Genomic DNA, 15,031 nt, shown 5'->3' on the forward strand with positions numbered 1-15,031 from the left:
TATATATATATATATATATATATTCAATACTACTGATTTTCTATTTTTTTAATGAATAATCATCAATAAAAATATTACTTAAACTAAATAACTGTGTTGATAATTAGAATTTCAACATAACTTTTTTTTAATACATTTTACTTTTATTTCTAATTATTTAGTGTGAGGTGTAAAGGTTAATAGATGAGGTATACTGATATTACTTTTAGTTTTGTCTAACAAAAATGGTTGGCTTAAAAATTTTGAGGCATTTTGTAAGTGAGGTGTGTTTCTCAGCATGGGTGAGGCTTTCATCTCACCCTTAGATATTAGGTGTAAACGAATCGAACACGAACAAACAGAGCTCCTGTTCGTGTTTGGTTCGTTTGAAATTAAGTTTGTTTGAGATATGCTCGTGTTCGAAGTTGTCCATGAAGTTATTATTCGTGTTCGGTTCAATTTGTTTAAAATCAATTCGAAATGTTTGAAATATTCGAATTTTTTGAATTGTTCAAAATCTTTTAAATTTGTTTATATTATTTGAATTGCTTGAATTGTTAAAATGATAATAAATTTGATTATTAATTCTCAAATTACAAAAAAAAAATTCTCTATTAAAAAGATATTATTTCCTCAACTATATTGTTAGAAATTGTTAAAAACAAATTAAAAATGAAATATACTTTTAAAGTTTCAAATTCAAATTCTTAAAAAACTATAAATCATTATTATAAAATAATTAAGTAATAAATCATTATTTATTAATTATATAATGTGTTATATAAATATATAATATTTATACAACTAATATTAATATATTATTATTAAAAATTTAGTTTATATTATTATTTATAGGATTTAATTTTTTAAAATATGATTATATTTATATATATAATTATTTTAAATTATATTATATCTCGAACAATAATGAATCGAACATGATTGAACACATGACTATTCATGTTTGGTTCATTTATAAACCGAATGAAAAATTATTCGTGTTTGGTTCGTTTACACTCGAACGAAAAAAAATTGTTCATGTTTGTCTCGTTTGAGCAAACGAATCGAACACGAGTTCCCTGGCAAGCCAAACAAGAATTGTTTGCGAACAATGAGCTTTTTTGACAGCCCAATCTTTTTTTTTCTTTTTTTTTTGTAAAAAACATTAAGGTGTGCCTCATATTGTGCAATTTTAAACAAGGTGTTAAACCGAGTCTTTTAATTAGGGGGATTCATAGCAAAATATCATCATTATATTACAACTGAATAAAGCACGAATATTCCTTAAGTGCTTATCGCCTCTTGGTTTGTTAATTATAGGATGTGCTTAACAAGGCTTAAATTTTTTAGCTAAGGTTAACTCAAAATTACATATTTAGATAAACATCCACCCTAAGTCTATAAAGTTTAATTAGATGGTTCAATTCATTGATGCTAAACATGGATTTTTTGTCATATTCGGTCATCGACCTCCTCTGACTAAGTAAACTATGACCCATTACTACTCGGGATTATAAAAATCATGGGATCTTGATTGGGTTTATCATCATTCCCTTGCTATCTATTGTAACCTAAAGGTGGTGAATTTTTGCTGCTAAATGCTTAACATTTTGTATCTAATCACTAGCTTTAATCGAAAGTTCTCTCTTATCTGTGGGAGAAGCAATCAATCACAATGGTTTACTCAATTAGAAACTTGGAACCAAATTTTAAAGTCCTCACAAAATGCAAGTGAAATTTTCGGGTAGTGTCTTATCAAAAAGTTCTTTTTCCTTTTAAAATTTGACTTGGAACAAATCTAACGGGAGAGGTTGAGATGAATTTTGGAGCTCACACATTTTGAAAAACAATTAAAGGATGAGGAAATGATCATATAGACGTTAAGAATGCTCTGAAGTAGTGCATCCTCACATGAATAATACATGGCTAATTTAAGAATATTTTAATGTTTAGAACAATTTATAACATGGATTTTGCATGTTGAAATAATCTATGAAAACAAAAAAAAAGATACAACTCAATTGCAATAGGTATGAAGTAGAAATATTTTTGTTACAATTGCAATTCGCTGTCTGTCTAATCAATCTCAACATTCGCTCATCTTTGCCCAATTCGTACATGCCAAACACAAAATTGCATATAAGATGTCTACAAGACAATGTACTGAATTTCCTTGCTATCTTATACGGGCCACGACAGTGCCACTTGCACTATAGAGAATGGGGATGGGAAATTTTTTGAAATATGAGATTTGATGAAGTTCCTTTTGACTTTTGAAAGAGAGAGAATGGAGTTACCTTGAGAGCATCAAAAGATAGCTATTACTTCTTTAGCTGGAGTTGAGAATCAATGAGCATTAATGAGTATGCGTTATGTTGCAGTGATCAAGGGATTGTTTATTCAGCACCTGCCTACAGGATCCCAGAGTGCACAAGGACTGCTGCTGGAACACCTTTGGTGCAGGTGCCTTATAGTGGAATATGCTCTTAAAACTGTTATCATTCTCTACTATAAAGCTTTTCCTACACCAAGTTCACCATATTAATTTTTTTTTGTGTTGGCCAGCTACTATCTTTGACTGAGGGAGAAAGAATAACATCTATAATACCTGTTAGTGAATTTGCTGAAGATCAATACCTACTTATGCTGACTGTGAAAGGCTATATCAAGAAAATTTCGCTGAATCTTTTTTCTTCAATCAGAGCAACAGGGATAATTGCAATCCAACTGGTTCATCCCATTTTGGCCTTCTCTGTTTTCTCATTGTTTATTTATAGAATTGGAATTATTGCCCTGAAATGCAGCTTATGCCTATTTATCTTTTTTAACATGACAGATGCCTGGTGATGAGCTCAAATGGGTTCGTCACTGTGTAGATGATGATCTTGTTGCAATTGCTTCACAAAGCGGGATGGTCACCATTTCTTCCTGTAATCTGGTAAGGTTTCATATGAGGAAGGATTTGGGTACAGCTGATGCAAAAATTAGCATGTGGTACAAATTCCACAGTTGCAAGATATACAAGTTCTGTATTGAAAATCTTTTCCTAATCTTGTGATATTTCTCTTTAAATATCTGTGGTTTGCACGATGTTTTTTTAGGCAATGATTGATTTTTCTCTTTTTATAATTTTGCTTTCCTTATTTAAAGAATAACTTGTGTTTTGCAAGACTTAAGCTGAAGACAGTGGAAATTCTGGCAAAATGGGAACTCACTGAAAGTGTTAATTCTCCATTGTAAGAGTTTAATTGTTGACATAAATTTTGTTATTAAAGATGGTTGGAGAATTGGCAACTTTCTGGATGTCACTTTGAAATTGGTTTTGCGCAGCAGGCTAAGGTTTAATGTCTATTAACCACTTCATACTGAAGATTCCATCTCAATCAAGAGGAATGGTGAGGGACTGCGTATCATCCCTTTTGGAGTCGACACAAAGGACAAAGGGCGGTTTGTGATGGGGCAACAGTTGCAGTTAGATTAAATGAGAGAGGAGAAACCATGTCAAGGGGTTGGGCAAAGTGTGAGAAGGGACATCTTAGTCAGGTGGGGAAACAAGTGTGTGAATATGGGCTTGCTGGGCAAGGGTTGATTTAAACGGGAGAAAGGGGATGAGATGAAAGCTAGTCATACTATGGTCTTTGATATTTGTTACGCCCGCCTAAGGGAAATTGTTATTTATTAATCTAAGGGTAATTTAGTCTTTTGTTATTAATTATTGTATAGTATAATTCGGGTTAATATGTTTAGGGTAGGGGGCATGCATGAGATTATTGTCTGTGAGTTATGCTTAGAGTTTGGGAGAGATTTTCTTTCTCTCGAATTGTAGGAATCGGTAGAGATCGCCCACCTCTCGAATTGTAGGTATTTATTTTTTGTATTCGAGTTGAGTGTTTGATTTTATTGCAATAAAATATGTGTTTGCTCTAATTTATATGGAGAATCATGTCTTAAGTGTTATCAAAGCTATAGATTTCTGGGAGATCAACTACAAGCTCGCAACGAGATTTGTTCGTGACCTAGCCTTTTGAAACAATCGCTATTTGAGCAATCTGGGAAGACAACTTCGAGATCGGCTTGGGATTCAAACGCTAGTTGACCTAAGTTAAAAGCCAACGGTGGGATCGGCGTGTATAGATGTGATCCAACCCCTCTATACATCACACTATTGGAGCTTGTTGGGAAGACCGACGAGATCACAACATATATCAGCCACCCTTCGTGACCTAACTTGCAACGATTTTAGCGATATGTGAAGAGATGACGGGATCACAACGTAGTATGGGGTGGATCGACGTGATAAGTGCTAGCATCACGGTTGGAGGTAGTGGGGAAGCAACACGAGATTTTGATTTCCTTCGTGACTATATATCACGATACGGTCAGGATTAGAGCCAACTGAGAAGGCTGCCTGAGGACGCAATGAACAGGGACCATAAATTCTCATCTTTCTTCAGCTCTGAATTGGGTGTTCAACGAGAGTAGGCCTCAAATCAAATTGGATCGTGGGTGGCTTAATATCTTGTGATAAAAACGTGGTTTAGACTATCTCAAAATCACCAATGGCATTTCAATGTATAGAGGTCTCAATCTTTTGTGATCGAAAACTTTCTGGGGATTAATGATTGCCAAGAAAGTAGATAATTTGGAGAAGAAATCAGAGGAAGAGGTGAGCCAACTTAAATCCAGGATAGAGGAAGGTTTGCAACTATCGACAAAAGGTTTTCATCCATTGAAAACCGATTCGAGCGCTTGGACGAGATGATAAGGAGTCCTATTGAAATGCAATCCAAGTCCCTGCCTTCTGTTTGCAAAACTTAACCAAAGGTTGATCGGAGTTTCATTAGTTAAATCAAAAGGGAAAGAGATCAAACAAAAGGGACATGAGGAGGAACCTTTAAGAACCTCCTCTTAGGGTTCTGATGGAAAGTGGATTAGAGATTTCCAAAGGAGGCGGTTGGGCTTAAACATGGAGAAGGAGTTATACAAGGGGTATTGAGGAGCATGAGGAAGAAAGAAGAGAAGTCGAGATGAGGTAAGGCTATGTTTGAAAGAGAAAATTTTTCCCTTGACACATGGGGAAAACAACAGAGGGAGAGGAAGTTGGGATGAAGTTGCTAGGGTTAGGAAGTTGAAGATGTCGATCTTTGAGAGGTAAAACACCTGGTGAATAAGCTAAATGGGAAGGAGGAGCTCATGGCCGCAGAGTTATGTTTGGAGGGGAAAATTCTAGTGTGGTTTCAGTGGAGGGAGGTTTCATATTTGATCTGTTCATGGAAAGAATTTAAGGATTGTTTGTTGGAACATTTCTAAGTCATTCGGGAAGGTGACTTACACGAACAATTCTTTGTATTGACTCAAGAAGGGTTTCTCATGGAGTATAGAGAGACTCAAGTTACTGTCGGAATGGTTGAGGAGATTTTTGTAGTACTGGAGGTAAATTTCATGAAGGGTCTAAAATCTGAAATAAGTGCAACATTCTGACTTTTGAGACCGCGGAGATTGGGGGAGACGATGGAGCTACTCCAGATGGTGGAGTACAAGAACCAGGTGGAAAGGCCGATAGAAGCAACACCTTGGGAGAATTACACAAGAGTAACTCGATGACTATGGCACTGAGGACCCATATGGTGTCATTTCAAGGGGAGGAGCCAAAGGTGATGTAACGTTATCATTTCTGTACCCCAGGAGAGAGAAAATGAGGAATTAGAGAAGAAATGAAAGGTCGGGCAGCCAAACAGAGGGAGAGGAAGCAAGGGGTCAGAAGTCTAGGAGATGAGTGCACATTTAAATAGACAGGAGAGTCAAAAACTTACCAGGAGAGCTAAAGTCGCGTGCAGGTTCGATCGAAGGAGCCTCACGTGCTACATCTTTGTTGTGTCGAACTCTTGCGAAGGAAGGTCGGAGGGAGGAGATCGGCTTCTTGTACTGCTGTGGGTTGAGCCACGACTGAGGAAGGAGAAGGCAGCGTCGATCACTTGTGATGTCAAGTTGAATTGCGGTTGAAGAAGAGGTCTCTCTGTGCGCTTCTCTGGGTCGAACCGAGATCTACGAAGGAGAAGTGCATGCACTTGGAATTCGATTGAAGGAATCGTCGAGCTTCATTGTGCGAAGGAGAAGCAAGGAAGAAGGGAGTTGAAGCCAAAGGAGGAAGCGTCAAGCTGGTCTCTTGCATGCGAGTAAGAAGAGGAGTCCTGCGATTTTACTTCTGTCGCGGGGAGGCTGTCGAGCCCTAGCCTGGTTTGAGGAAGAGACGAGGGAGATCGACATAAGTGGTAAGCGTAGTTTTTTTAAATTATTTTAGTGATATAATAATAATAATAATAATAATAATAACAATATTATTATTATTATTATTATTATTATTATGAAAGATTTATTTCAAATATGAAAATAATGTTTACAATTACTTTTTTGAGTGGACATTTATTGGATATTGAATAAAACCGTAAATGTTGATTTAGTTGAAGTTTTGATAGTCAAATTTTAGTAACAGGAATACCTAAAATAAAGCATCTAATCAACAATTAAAGTTAAATAACTAAGAGATTAATGAAGCATAATTAAGAATATGCTTAAGATTATATTTTTACGTTATTGTAGACAGCTAACTATTGGAGGCTAAGATTAAACGTGTTTAAAACAAGTCATACAACTTTGAGGCGAGTACTATTCTTAAATTATAGCACCATTTTGATATCTCTTTTAAACCAATTTTATGAGTTGTTAATTATGCTTGATTAATGCAATTGTTTTTTCTATTATTAAATTTTATCTGTCTCTTCGATGCGACTGCTTATAATCTCATAATATGAAATAATTAATGCATTATAATTAAGTGATATGAAATTATGAATAATATGATTTATATAGATTGCTTGTATATGCATAACTGAGTATGGAGTCACCTCTTGATTATACTATTGAGAGAGCATTAATATACTCGTGCACGTATATGAGAAAGGATATTGATATTGAGGTACCTTAAGCGTTACAAATTTTTAGACGGTGCTCATGTGACGATTGTATATGTATGAAATGATATTGTTATGATAATGATATAAACTCTTTCAATAGTATTTTAAATGTTTATATTGATTTAGTAAAGAAGCTTAACTGACATACGTATTATTCTTTTTTCTTGTATTATTATAGTTTAGGAATATAAGTATTCATTGGCTTGTTTAGCTCATTTTTATTTTAAATTAATTTTTCAGGTTAATTAATTGATTAAAAGATGAGCGATAAAAGGAAAAATTTTTATAGAATACACGAACAACCAGTAACAATATAATTTTAAATATATTGTTTTAATCTAATTTGATTAGTGAATATTTCATTTATTAAATTGTAGACGAATATAAAAGATTTAATTTCCACCGTCCGATTGTCTGTTCCCGTCTTGGTTAATTCCAAGCCTCGGGTGTGGTCGTGACGGACGAAGAATATTTGAGTTCGTTTAGGGGTTAACTTCAAGCGCCTTACAGAGACAAATTTGGGAGAAGTAAATGAGTTATGTTTTATGTGTGATGAAAAGTTTGCCCCATGACCCCTGTTACGAGGATCGGACATATTACAGGTTCTCATAGCATGTAAAGAGGAGGTAGGTGAGCTTTATTCAGCAGTAGTTTTTTTTTTTATCTACTTTGAGGACAAGGTGTTTTTTTTTAGAGGGGAGTATTGTTTCGCTGAACTATGCCCCTAAGGGCATTTTTTTCTTTTATTAGCCTAAAGGAAATTTAAATTTTTGTTAATTATTATTATTTAGTATAAATATGGCTAATATTTTTAGGGTTAGGGGGTATGCATGAGAATATTGTCTGAGAGCCTTAAGGTTAAAGTTTGGGAGATGTTCCTACCTTTCCAATTGTAGCAATTGGGAGAGATCGCCTACCTCTCGAATTGTAGGTGTTAATCTTTTGCATTCGAGTTGAGTATTTGATGTTATTTTTAATGAAATATGTGTTTGCCTAATTTTGGTAGAAAATCATGTTGATTTGTGTGTTGAATCATATTAATATCATGTTGAAGAGGGGAAAATTAGTTGTGCATATGTTAACTTATAGAAGTGCCTGTAAGTAGGCGAAGTGCCTGTAAGTAGGCGAATAATGTAAATACAAAGGAAAATATTTCAATTATGAGAATCATATCTCCAATTAATAAACTTATTTAACTTTTCCTTAATTTGACTACTTACTATCCTGTACTTTTGGATGAAATATATCTTTTATCATTTAGCATGTTTGCAATAAATTCATTCTACTTTTATATTTGGCAATATAACTCAATGATATTGTAATAGAAGTGTGAAAATATTTAGGAGAGTGAATTTTTTGGCTTAATAAATTTTTTAATATTTTTTTAAAAACTAAAAATATGTCTGATGAATGGAGAAAGTGTCTATTGGTTCATATTTTTAATAATAAAAGAGATGCATAAGACTGTAAATTATAGAGGAATCAACTTAATGTGTCATACATAAATTTTATGGGAGAGTAATTGAACATAGGTTACAACGTGATACAAAAATTCTCAAAATTATTAGAATCCTGTCGGCCAAGTCTACTATGGAAGCTATATATTTATTGAGAGGTTTGATGGAAAAGTACATAAAGAGTAAGTAGGTTCTAAATATGTTTTTTGTTGATTTAGAAAAAGCATATGATAATGTTTCAAGAGAACTTTGGAGAGTTCTACTTAGATAATCATTAATATTGTTTATATTCAAATCATTAAATATATGCCTACTAGAGTTGTTACTTGTGTTTGAACATAAGTAGGATTGATCAAGTATTTTCCTAGTTTAGTTGGATTGCATCAAGGATCGGCTTTAGGCCCACATCATTGTGCTTTAGTTATGGATATTCTTACTAGACATTTGTAGGAGGATGTACCTTGGTGTATGCTCTTCACTGAGGATATCTTTTTGATGGATAAGACTAGAGAGAGTTCAGAAAAAACATGAATTATGGAGGTCAACTTTAGAACCTAAAGATTTTCGTTTGAGTAGATCTAAAATTGAATTCATTGAATGTAATTTTAATAGTAGTAGATTTTTTGGCGGGGTTGTAACAATTAGTGATGGAATTCTTGAACTCGTCAAATTGGATGGATTTGAGAGTTAGACAATTCCTTTCATCAAACTTGTAAGGTAGAGGCTCTCATACTATGGTCGTTGTTATGGCTTGTTGAGTAATAAGAGCATGCTCCTTCACCATGACCATTTTATGACTTGTTGAGTGAGTAAAGTTGTTAGTGACTTGGTCATATTTGTGCTTGTTGAGTCCGGCCTTCTTGACTTACTTGAGTTTTAGACTTGAGATATGATAGAACTTGCATCCTTCCAATTTGAGTCATCAGAGCTATTGTTCAAAGTGATGGTGATATAGATGGGGATGTTATTAGTAGAATTCAAGTTGGGTGGCTGAAGTGGAGGATTGCATTGTGCCTATTGTGTGATAGAAAAGTACCGCTTAAAATTTAAAGGAAAATTATAAGATGATGGTGAGACCTACAATCTCTTGTGACGCAAAAAGTTAGCATGTAAAAGAGAAGCATAAATTAAGTGTTCTAAGATGAGCATGCTAAGTTGGATGAGTGGCTTTACACTCAGAGAAAAAATGCGAAACAAATATATTTGTGAAAGGGTTGGAGTAGCTCCAATGCTAGACACAATCAGAGAGAGTTGTCGTAGATGATTTGGTCATATTAAATGTCGTCCATCTGATGACCCAGTTGGGAAAGTAGATTTTAAGATTTGACTTTTGTTCAGAAAGTTAGACATAGACCTTAAAAAACTTGTGCTTGTTGTAAAAAAATGATATTAATTTATTAGAATTAAATGAAAGTATGACACTCAATAGGACACAATGGAGAAAAAAGATTCATGTAGGCGACCTCACTTAGTAGGATAAAAGTTTCGCGACCTCACTAGGATAAAAGTTTCTTATTGTTGTTTAAATTTGGCATGTTACATCGGTAAAAGTAATTCTTATTTCTTGAAAGCTGATTTTCTGAATTTTCTTTGAATTGGAAAAACTAATGCATAAACTTAATAAAAGAACAATAATCAAATTTGTTAAAATCTTTTGTTTTGTAATACCTAAAAATTTTGCTGATTGTTTATCTACTATGTAATGATATTATAATATCCGAACCAGCTTCGTGTTCTTGGGAGGAAAACAAGGGGTGTAAATTCCATGAGATTAAAAGAAGGGGACCAGGTAGCATCCATGGACATCATACCTTCTGGGATGAGGAAAGATTTTCCAAGAGATTCAGATGTTCCTTGTATCAGGTGATTTTTTATGACACTGTTCATATATTCTTCGTCTAATTTATTAAGAGTTTCTTTTTTGGATTCTCTTTGCTGAAAAATAATACCTTCCAAGAATGCATTTACATCTGGCATGATGCTATGTGCAAGTTGCAAGGTTTACTATGATAATTTATAGTTTGCTTTTATCAATTGTACAACACTTGCTATATGAGATCACCGAGAACAGCATATGCGACACTTATCCTGCTGCAATGGAATTTCTCCTTATTTTTTAGCAGGGGTAGAGATACTAGTCCTCCCTGGCTGTTATTTTTGTCAGAAAGTGGCCATGGGAAGCGGGTACCTCTAAGTGGATTTCGCCTGTCAAGATTTAGATCAGTCGGCTTGATTGGCTATAAGGTACAATTTACTTTTAAGCATATATAATTCATATTATATTTAGTCCCACTTCAATGTAGAAACTTTATGTTATTGATAAATTGATAGTGTAGAAAGTGGCCAAACTATGCACCTCTTCAAGCATTTTTTGGTTATGTATTAACTTGGCAATATCTTTGTTCATTTTTTTGACTTACCTTTCCTAACATACATAATTTCGGGGGCAGCAGGGTTCTATTGCAACAAATGCAATCAAAAAAAGATTTAAATAAAAAATAAATGTTAGATTCCAATTATATTCGCAAACAATGAATAATCTAGTTTTTTATTTTGTGTAAGTTGGTATGTGACCTTTGAATTGAGATCAATTGGATCCATGATTATTTAGAACCGCTTATTGAAGTAGAAAATATTGCATCCAGTCGTCCATATGTGCGTACGATCAATGGCCGAGCGACAGCTTGGCATGGTTGGCAGCCACCTCATCTATGAATGAAGTGTATGTCGAGCTATCGCCCCACATCTGTACCTGCAGACGACAGACAGAATATTTTGTCCTATTGAATTGTTTTTTATTTCTTTTGAGCTTGTGTTAGCTCTGAGAATGCAGCTTTGCATTAACTTTTATTAATATTTTTTAAAGCAAAAGAAATTATTTTCATTCAATGAGAAGAATACAAGCGAAAAAAATGTAGAAGATTGCGAGATAAAAACCTTAAAATTAAATACACCATTAAGGCCAATTATATAGCAACAAAACACGAGCCATTTGTCAGGCGAGAGGTACCCTGATGGTCCTCTTTAGAAACATCTGATTTGAAGTCTAGTATATTTTGAAGAGCAGCGACATATTTTGTGGCCAAGTTTTGCCGATTCTGTCATAAATAATTTGAAACTTTCATCAATATTTGGATGTTATTGAAGGCCAGCCTAAGTATTGTGAAGCTTAAATATGTCCAAGTGTAGTTCAGTGCCTTGCATAGCAAAATTTTCTGTTTCTGTTTTATGTTTTATATGCCTGTAAGGCTTAATCCAATTATAGGTGCGAATTAGCATCTTATGCTTGATTGTCTAGGCTCATTTATAACTTGGCTAAGTTTGAAGTGTCATGTTGCTCTTTATACACTAGCTGGACAATCTGTAGCACTGCAACATGTGTGCTCGTCATTTGTGGCGGCAGTCTGGCACCTCTTAGAATACATGTTTTGTAACGGGAATGCTAATATTTATGATACTTATATATATAGAATGCATGTTTTGTAACAGGAATGCTAATATTTATGATACTTCTATATATAGCTCTTCTATGCATGTAAATTTTGAAGGTACAACAACTTCCTAAACTTGCATAAACTTGAGAAAAAACTCTTTCAGGGTTTATTTAAAGCAATAATGTATTTTGTTAAATCCATCCTCTAGTTGGATGTAGTTAGGCACTTATATTTTAATTCAAACTTTACAAAAATTCTCAAAACTCCCTCAAAAGTGATGATTTCATTGTTTGCATTCAAAATAAGGAGAAACATAATGATCTTTTTTTCTAGAACTAGTTTCCTATTTACAAGCAACCAAAAAAACCTATGGGTATTCAATTTTCTAGTCCTTTTTCCCCAAATTTCTTGCTAAATTTGTTCCTTCTAGAAATATCATCTGTCATTCTAGTCCAACTGTTATCCAGCTTTAACGTCATTCAATATTTTAGTAATTTTGTTTTTTTTACAAATTCTAAATGTTTTCCTTGCACATATGAACTTGCAAGTTAAATTTGATTGCTGCTCTATCTTAACTCTATTATACATTTCCATAATTTTATGAAATCAGCTTCAAACGGATGATCGGCTAGCTGCAATGTTTGTTGTTGGATATTCGTTGGAAGGTACCATAGCCTGCAATACTGTGCTAATCTCTTGTTAAATAAGCTTCCGCTTTTGACTTTTGCATGCTCTTTAAGCACTTCTAACGCTCTACCTGCAGAAGATGGGGAAAGTGATGAACAGGTTGTTCTCGTTAGTCAAAGTGGAACTGTTAACAGAATTAAAGTTAGGGATATTTCTATCCAATCACGCTATGCTAGGTAACTGGTCTCAAGAGTTACATGTAATTTTACTTTTGTTTAATTTGGAAGTAACTTTTTTGGTCTTGTATCCTCCAAGTGTTTTCTAAAAACTTGGAGATTTTTTTTGAAATATAAGATTTTCGGAGTCCTGAAAGACTAGAAATATGTTAGAGAAGGGATGGGTTTTTTAGACCTTGAATTTGCTTTGGAAGGGGTGCGATACATGGCCAATTTTTTTCCTATAGTGCGGGCACTTGTGACGTATACTGCAGATAATATTAAGCGTAACATACTTTCGCATGATTTCTTTGCAAAATGTTTCAATTTGCTGATGATATTTTGAGTATTGTTTTTTAGCGGACTAAACATTTTTGGCGAACTATAAGATGCACCAAAGCTTCTATCAACAAACCTGGTACCCTGAAAGGAGGAAATCTATTCATACAATAATGCCTTATAATAATGAACTACTGTTCATGCATGTTAATCACTTCTTTAAAATTAGGGAAAGTAGATTGAAGTTCTCGAATTGTCCCTCATTTGTTTTTATTCCTATTTTTGAAAGTAATATCCATCAGTTATTTTCAGTTAAAAATGTTGTTTTTTATTCCTCTTTCTTCCAAAGTAATTATGCTTTTTGGTGTCAAATCTGATTAGGAATTATCAGATTTGCTTCATTGCTATCTACTCTTTCATGAAATATGTTTTTGACAACTAAATTGATATTAGGGGTGTTATTCTCATGAGATTGGAACATGCTGGAAAGATCAAGTCTGCTTCACTAATTTCAGCATCAGCACCAGAGGAAGCTGAGCTAGAAGATTGAAGTGTAAAGCTGAATAGGTACAATTTTTGGCTGCATTGTTATGCAGGAATTGATATTTTGGTGCAGAATGGTTAGCTTTTGCTAGATTTATGTTAAGTTTTAGCCATAGCGCCAACCTTAAAAACTGTTTCAGATTCAGGCAGGAGCAGTTTTGTCAACAAATGGTCATTGTAATCTTAGCGAGCAATTTAATCAGAAGAAATCCATTTTGGCAAGCGAAAAGTTTCTTAAGAGTGCTTATTTTATTATGATATCATATACTAACTATTTATTGGTAGAACCATAGCAGAAATTACTTTTCCACAATAAAATGTAGCATTGTAATTAAAGATAAATATTAGGGCTGCATGTCGAAAGTGATTTTTATTTTTATTTAATTTTCCTAAAATGAAAATTGAGAAAATAATTCCCCACAGAATTTTGCCAAGTGATAATCCTGTCTGCTGATGCAAAATATCAGTAAATTAAAAGGCTGTTCACTTTCTATGCATTTATTCTGTAATCAAATTTAAAACTAGTGTATTTAATATCAAAGAATTCGGAAATATGCACAAAGTGCAAAGTTTTGCTGGCAAAATTTTTAGAACATTCATTTAACCGTATAAGATTAAACGGTTATACGTTTATCCAAATTGCATCAATATAGATCCAATTCATGGCATCATAATTCAACATTGAAGCCCCCGGTAGGGCGTAAAGGAGTCAAGCCGACTTGTGAGCCGGCTTGAGCTCGGCTCGATAAGTGGCTCGTGAACTGAGCTCGACGAGCTAACAAGTCAAGCTCAAGCTAACTAGTTTAAAAAGATTGATATAAAATATCGTTTAAATGTATAAAATTTTAAGAATTTATCTTTAAGGTATTAAAAATGTCTAAAAACTAATATTTAGTATTGTATCTTAGGTGATTTCTTATTATCTTTCTTTGAGTTGTTCATTTTAATTGGTATTTTATTATAATTCTAGCTTAAATTATTATCTTTTTCTCTCATTTATAATAAACAGACTCACGAACCGGCTCGAACTCATTAGCTTAAGTTCGAACCTGAGCTCAAACTTAATAAAATTAATCATTCTCCAATCAAGGGACAGCTCGACCAGACTCTTACACTACTAGCCCCCAACATGGTTCTTACATTGGCAAGCAACCATTGAGAGGATAACTTGTACTTTTTTAGAAAGCATGAGCTTTTCAAAAAATTTCACAAAAGGTCAATTCCACATGTAAGTGATTTTTATTGGCTCCACAATTTGAAGAATGAAAAAAATCACTGAAGTTGAACTTTAATTGACGACTAGGAACTCTATTTTTTGACGCACTGGTGGGAAGTTGTAACACTTAAGGATGGTTATAGTTGATCTTTACAAGCTTACAAAACATATGCAATAGTGTTTTATTATCATTATAATAATGATGATTATTATTATTATTATTGTTTGTTTTTTTTTTTTTTTTTTTTTTTTTTTGATAGGATGAGTGTTTGAATGTAACACTAGGATTTTTCACTTTGTTTCCAAT

At 33.7% G+C, this 15,031-nt stretch overlaps 1 protein-coding gene across 4 annotated transcripts in view; it reads left to right on the forward strand.

Moving 5' to 3' along the window:
- LOC110029502 (DNA gyrase subunit A, chloroplastic/mitochondrial) overlaps window positions 1–13,730 on the forward strand; it is a 110,482-nt gene extending 96,752 nt beyond the window's left edge. For 2 of the 4 annotated variants that reach the window (XM_020731823.1, XM_020731826.1), the window contains 8 exons: window positions 2,361–2,442; window positions 2,545–2,709; window positions 2,816–2,917; window positions 10,137–10,273; window positions 10,531–10,654; window positions 12,455–12,509; window positions 12,608–12,707; window positions 13,419–13,730. In XM_020731823.1, the coding sequence (XP_020587482.1) occupies window positions 2,361–2,442; window positions 2,545–2,709; window positions 2,816–2,917; window positions 10,137–10,273; window positions 10,531–10,654; window positions 12,455–12,509; window positions 12,608–12,707; window positions 13,419–13,515 (862 nt within the window). In that variant the 3' untranslated portion in view covers window positions 13,516–13,730. The remainder of the gene's footprint in view (window positions 1–2,360; window positions 2,443–2,544; window positions 2,710–2,815; window positions 2,918–10,136; window positions 10,274–10,530; window positions 10,655–12,454; window positions 12,510–12,607; window positions 12,708–13,418) is intronic. The other 2 variants (XM_020731825.1, XM_020731824.1) reach the window with 2 other exon arrangements.
- Window positions 13,731–15,031: the final 1,301 nt, after the last annotated feature.

The sequence above is a fragment of the Phalaenopsis equestris genome, unplaced genomic scaffold (assembly GCF_001263595.1).
Source record: "Phalaenopsis equestris unplaced genomic scaffold, ASM126359v1 Scaffold000580, whole genome shotgun sequence".
Lineage (NCBI taxonomy): Eukaryota > Viridiplantae > Streptophyta > Magnoliopsida > Asparagales > Orchidaceae > Phalaenopsis > Phalaenopsis equestris.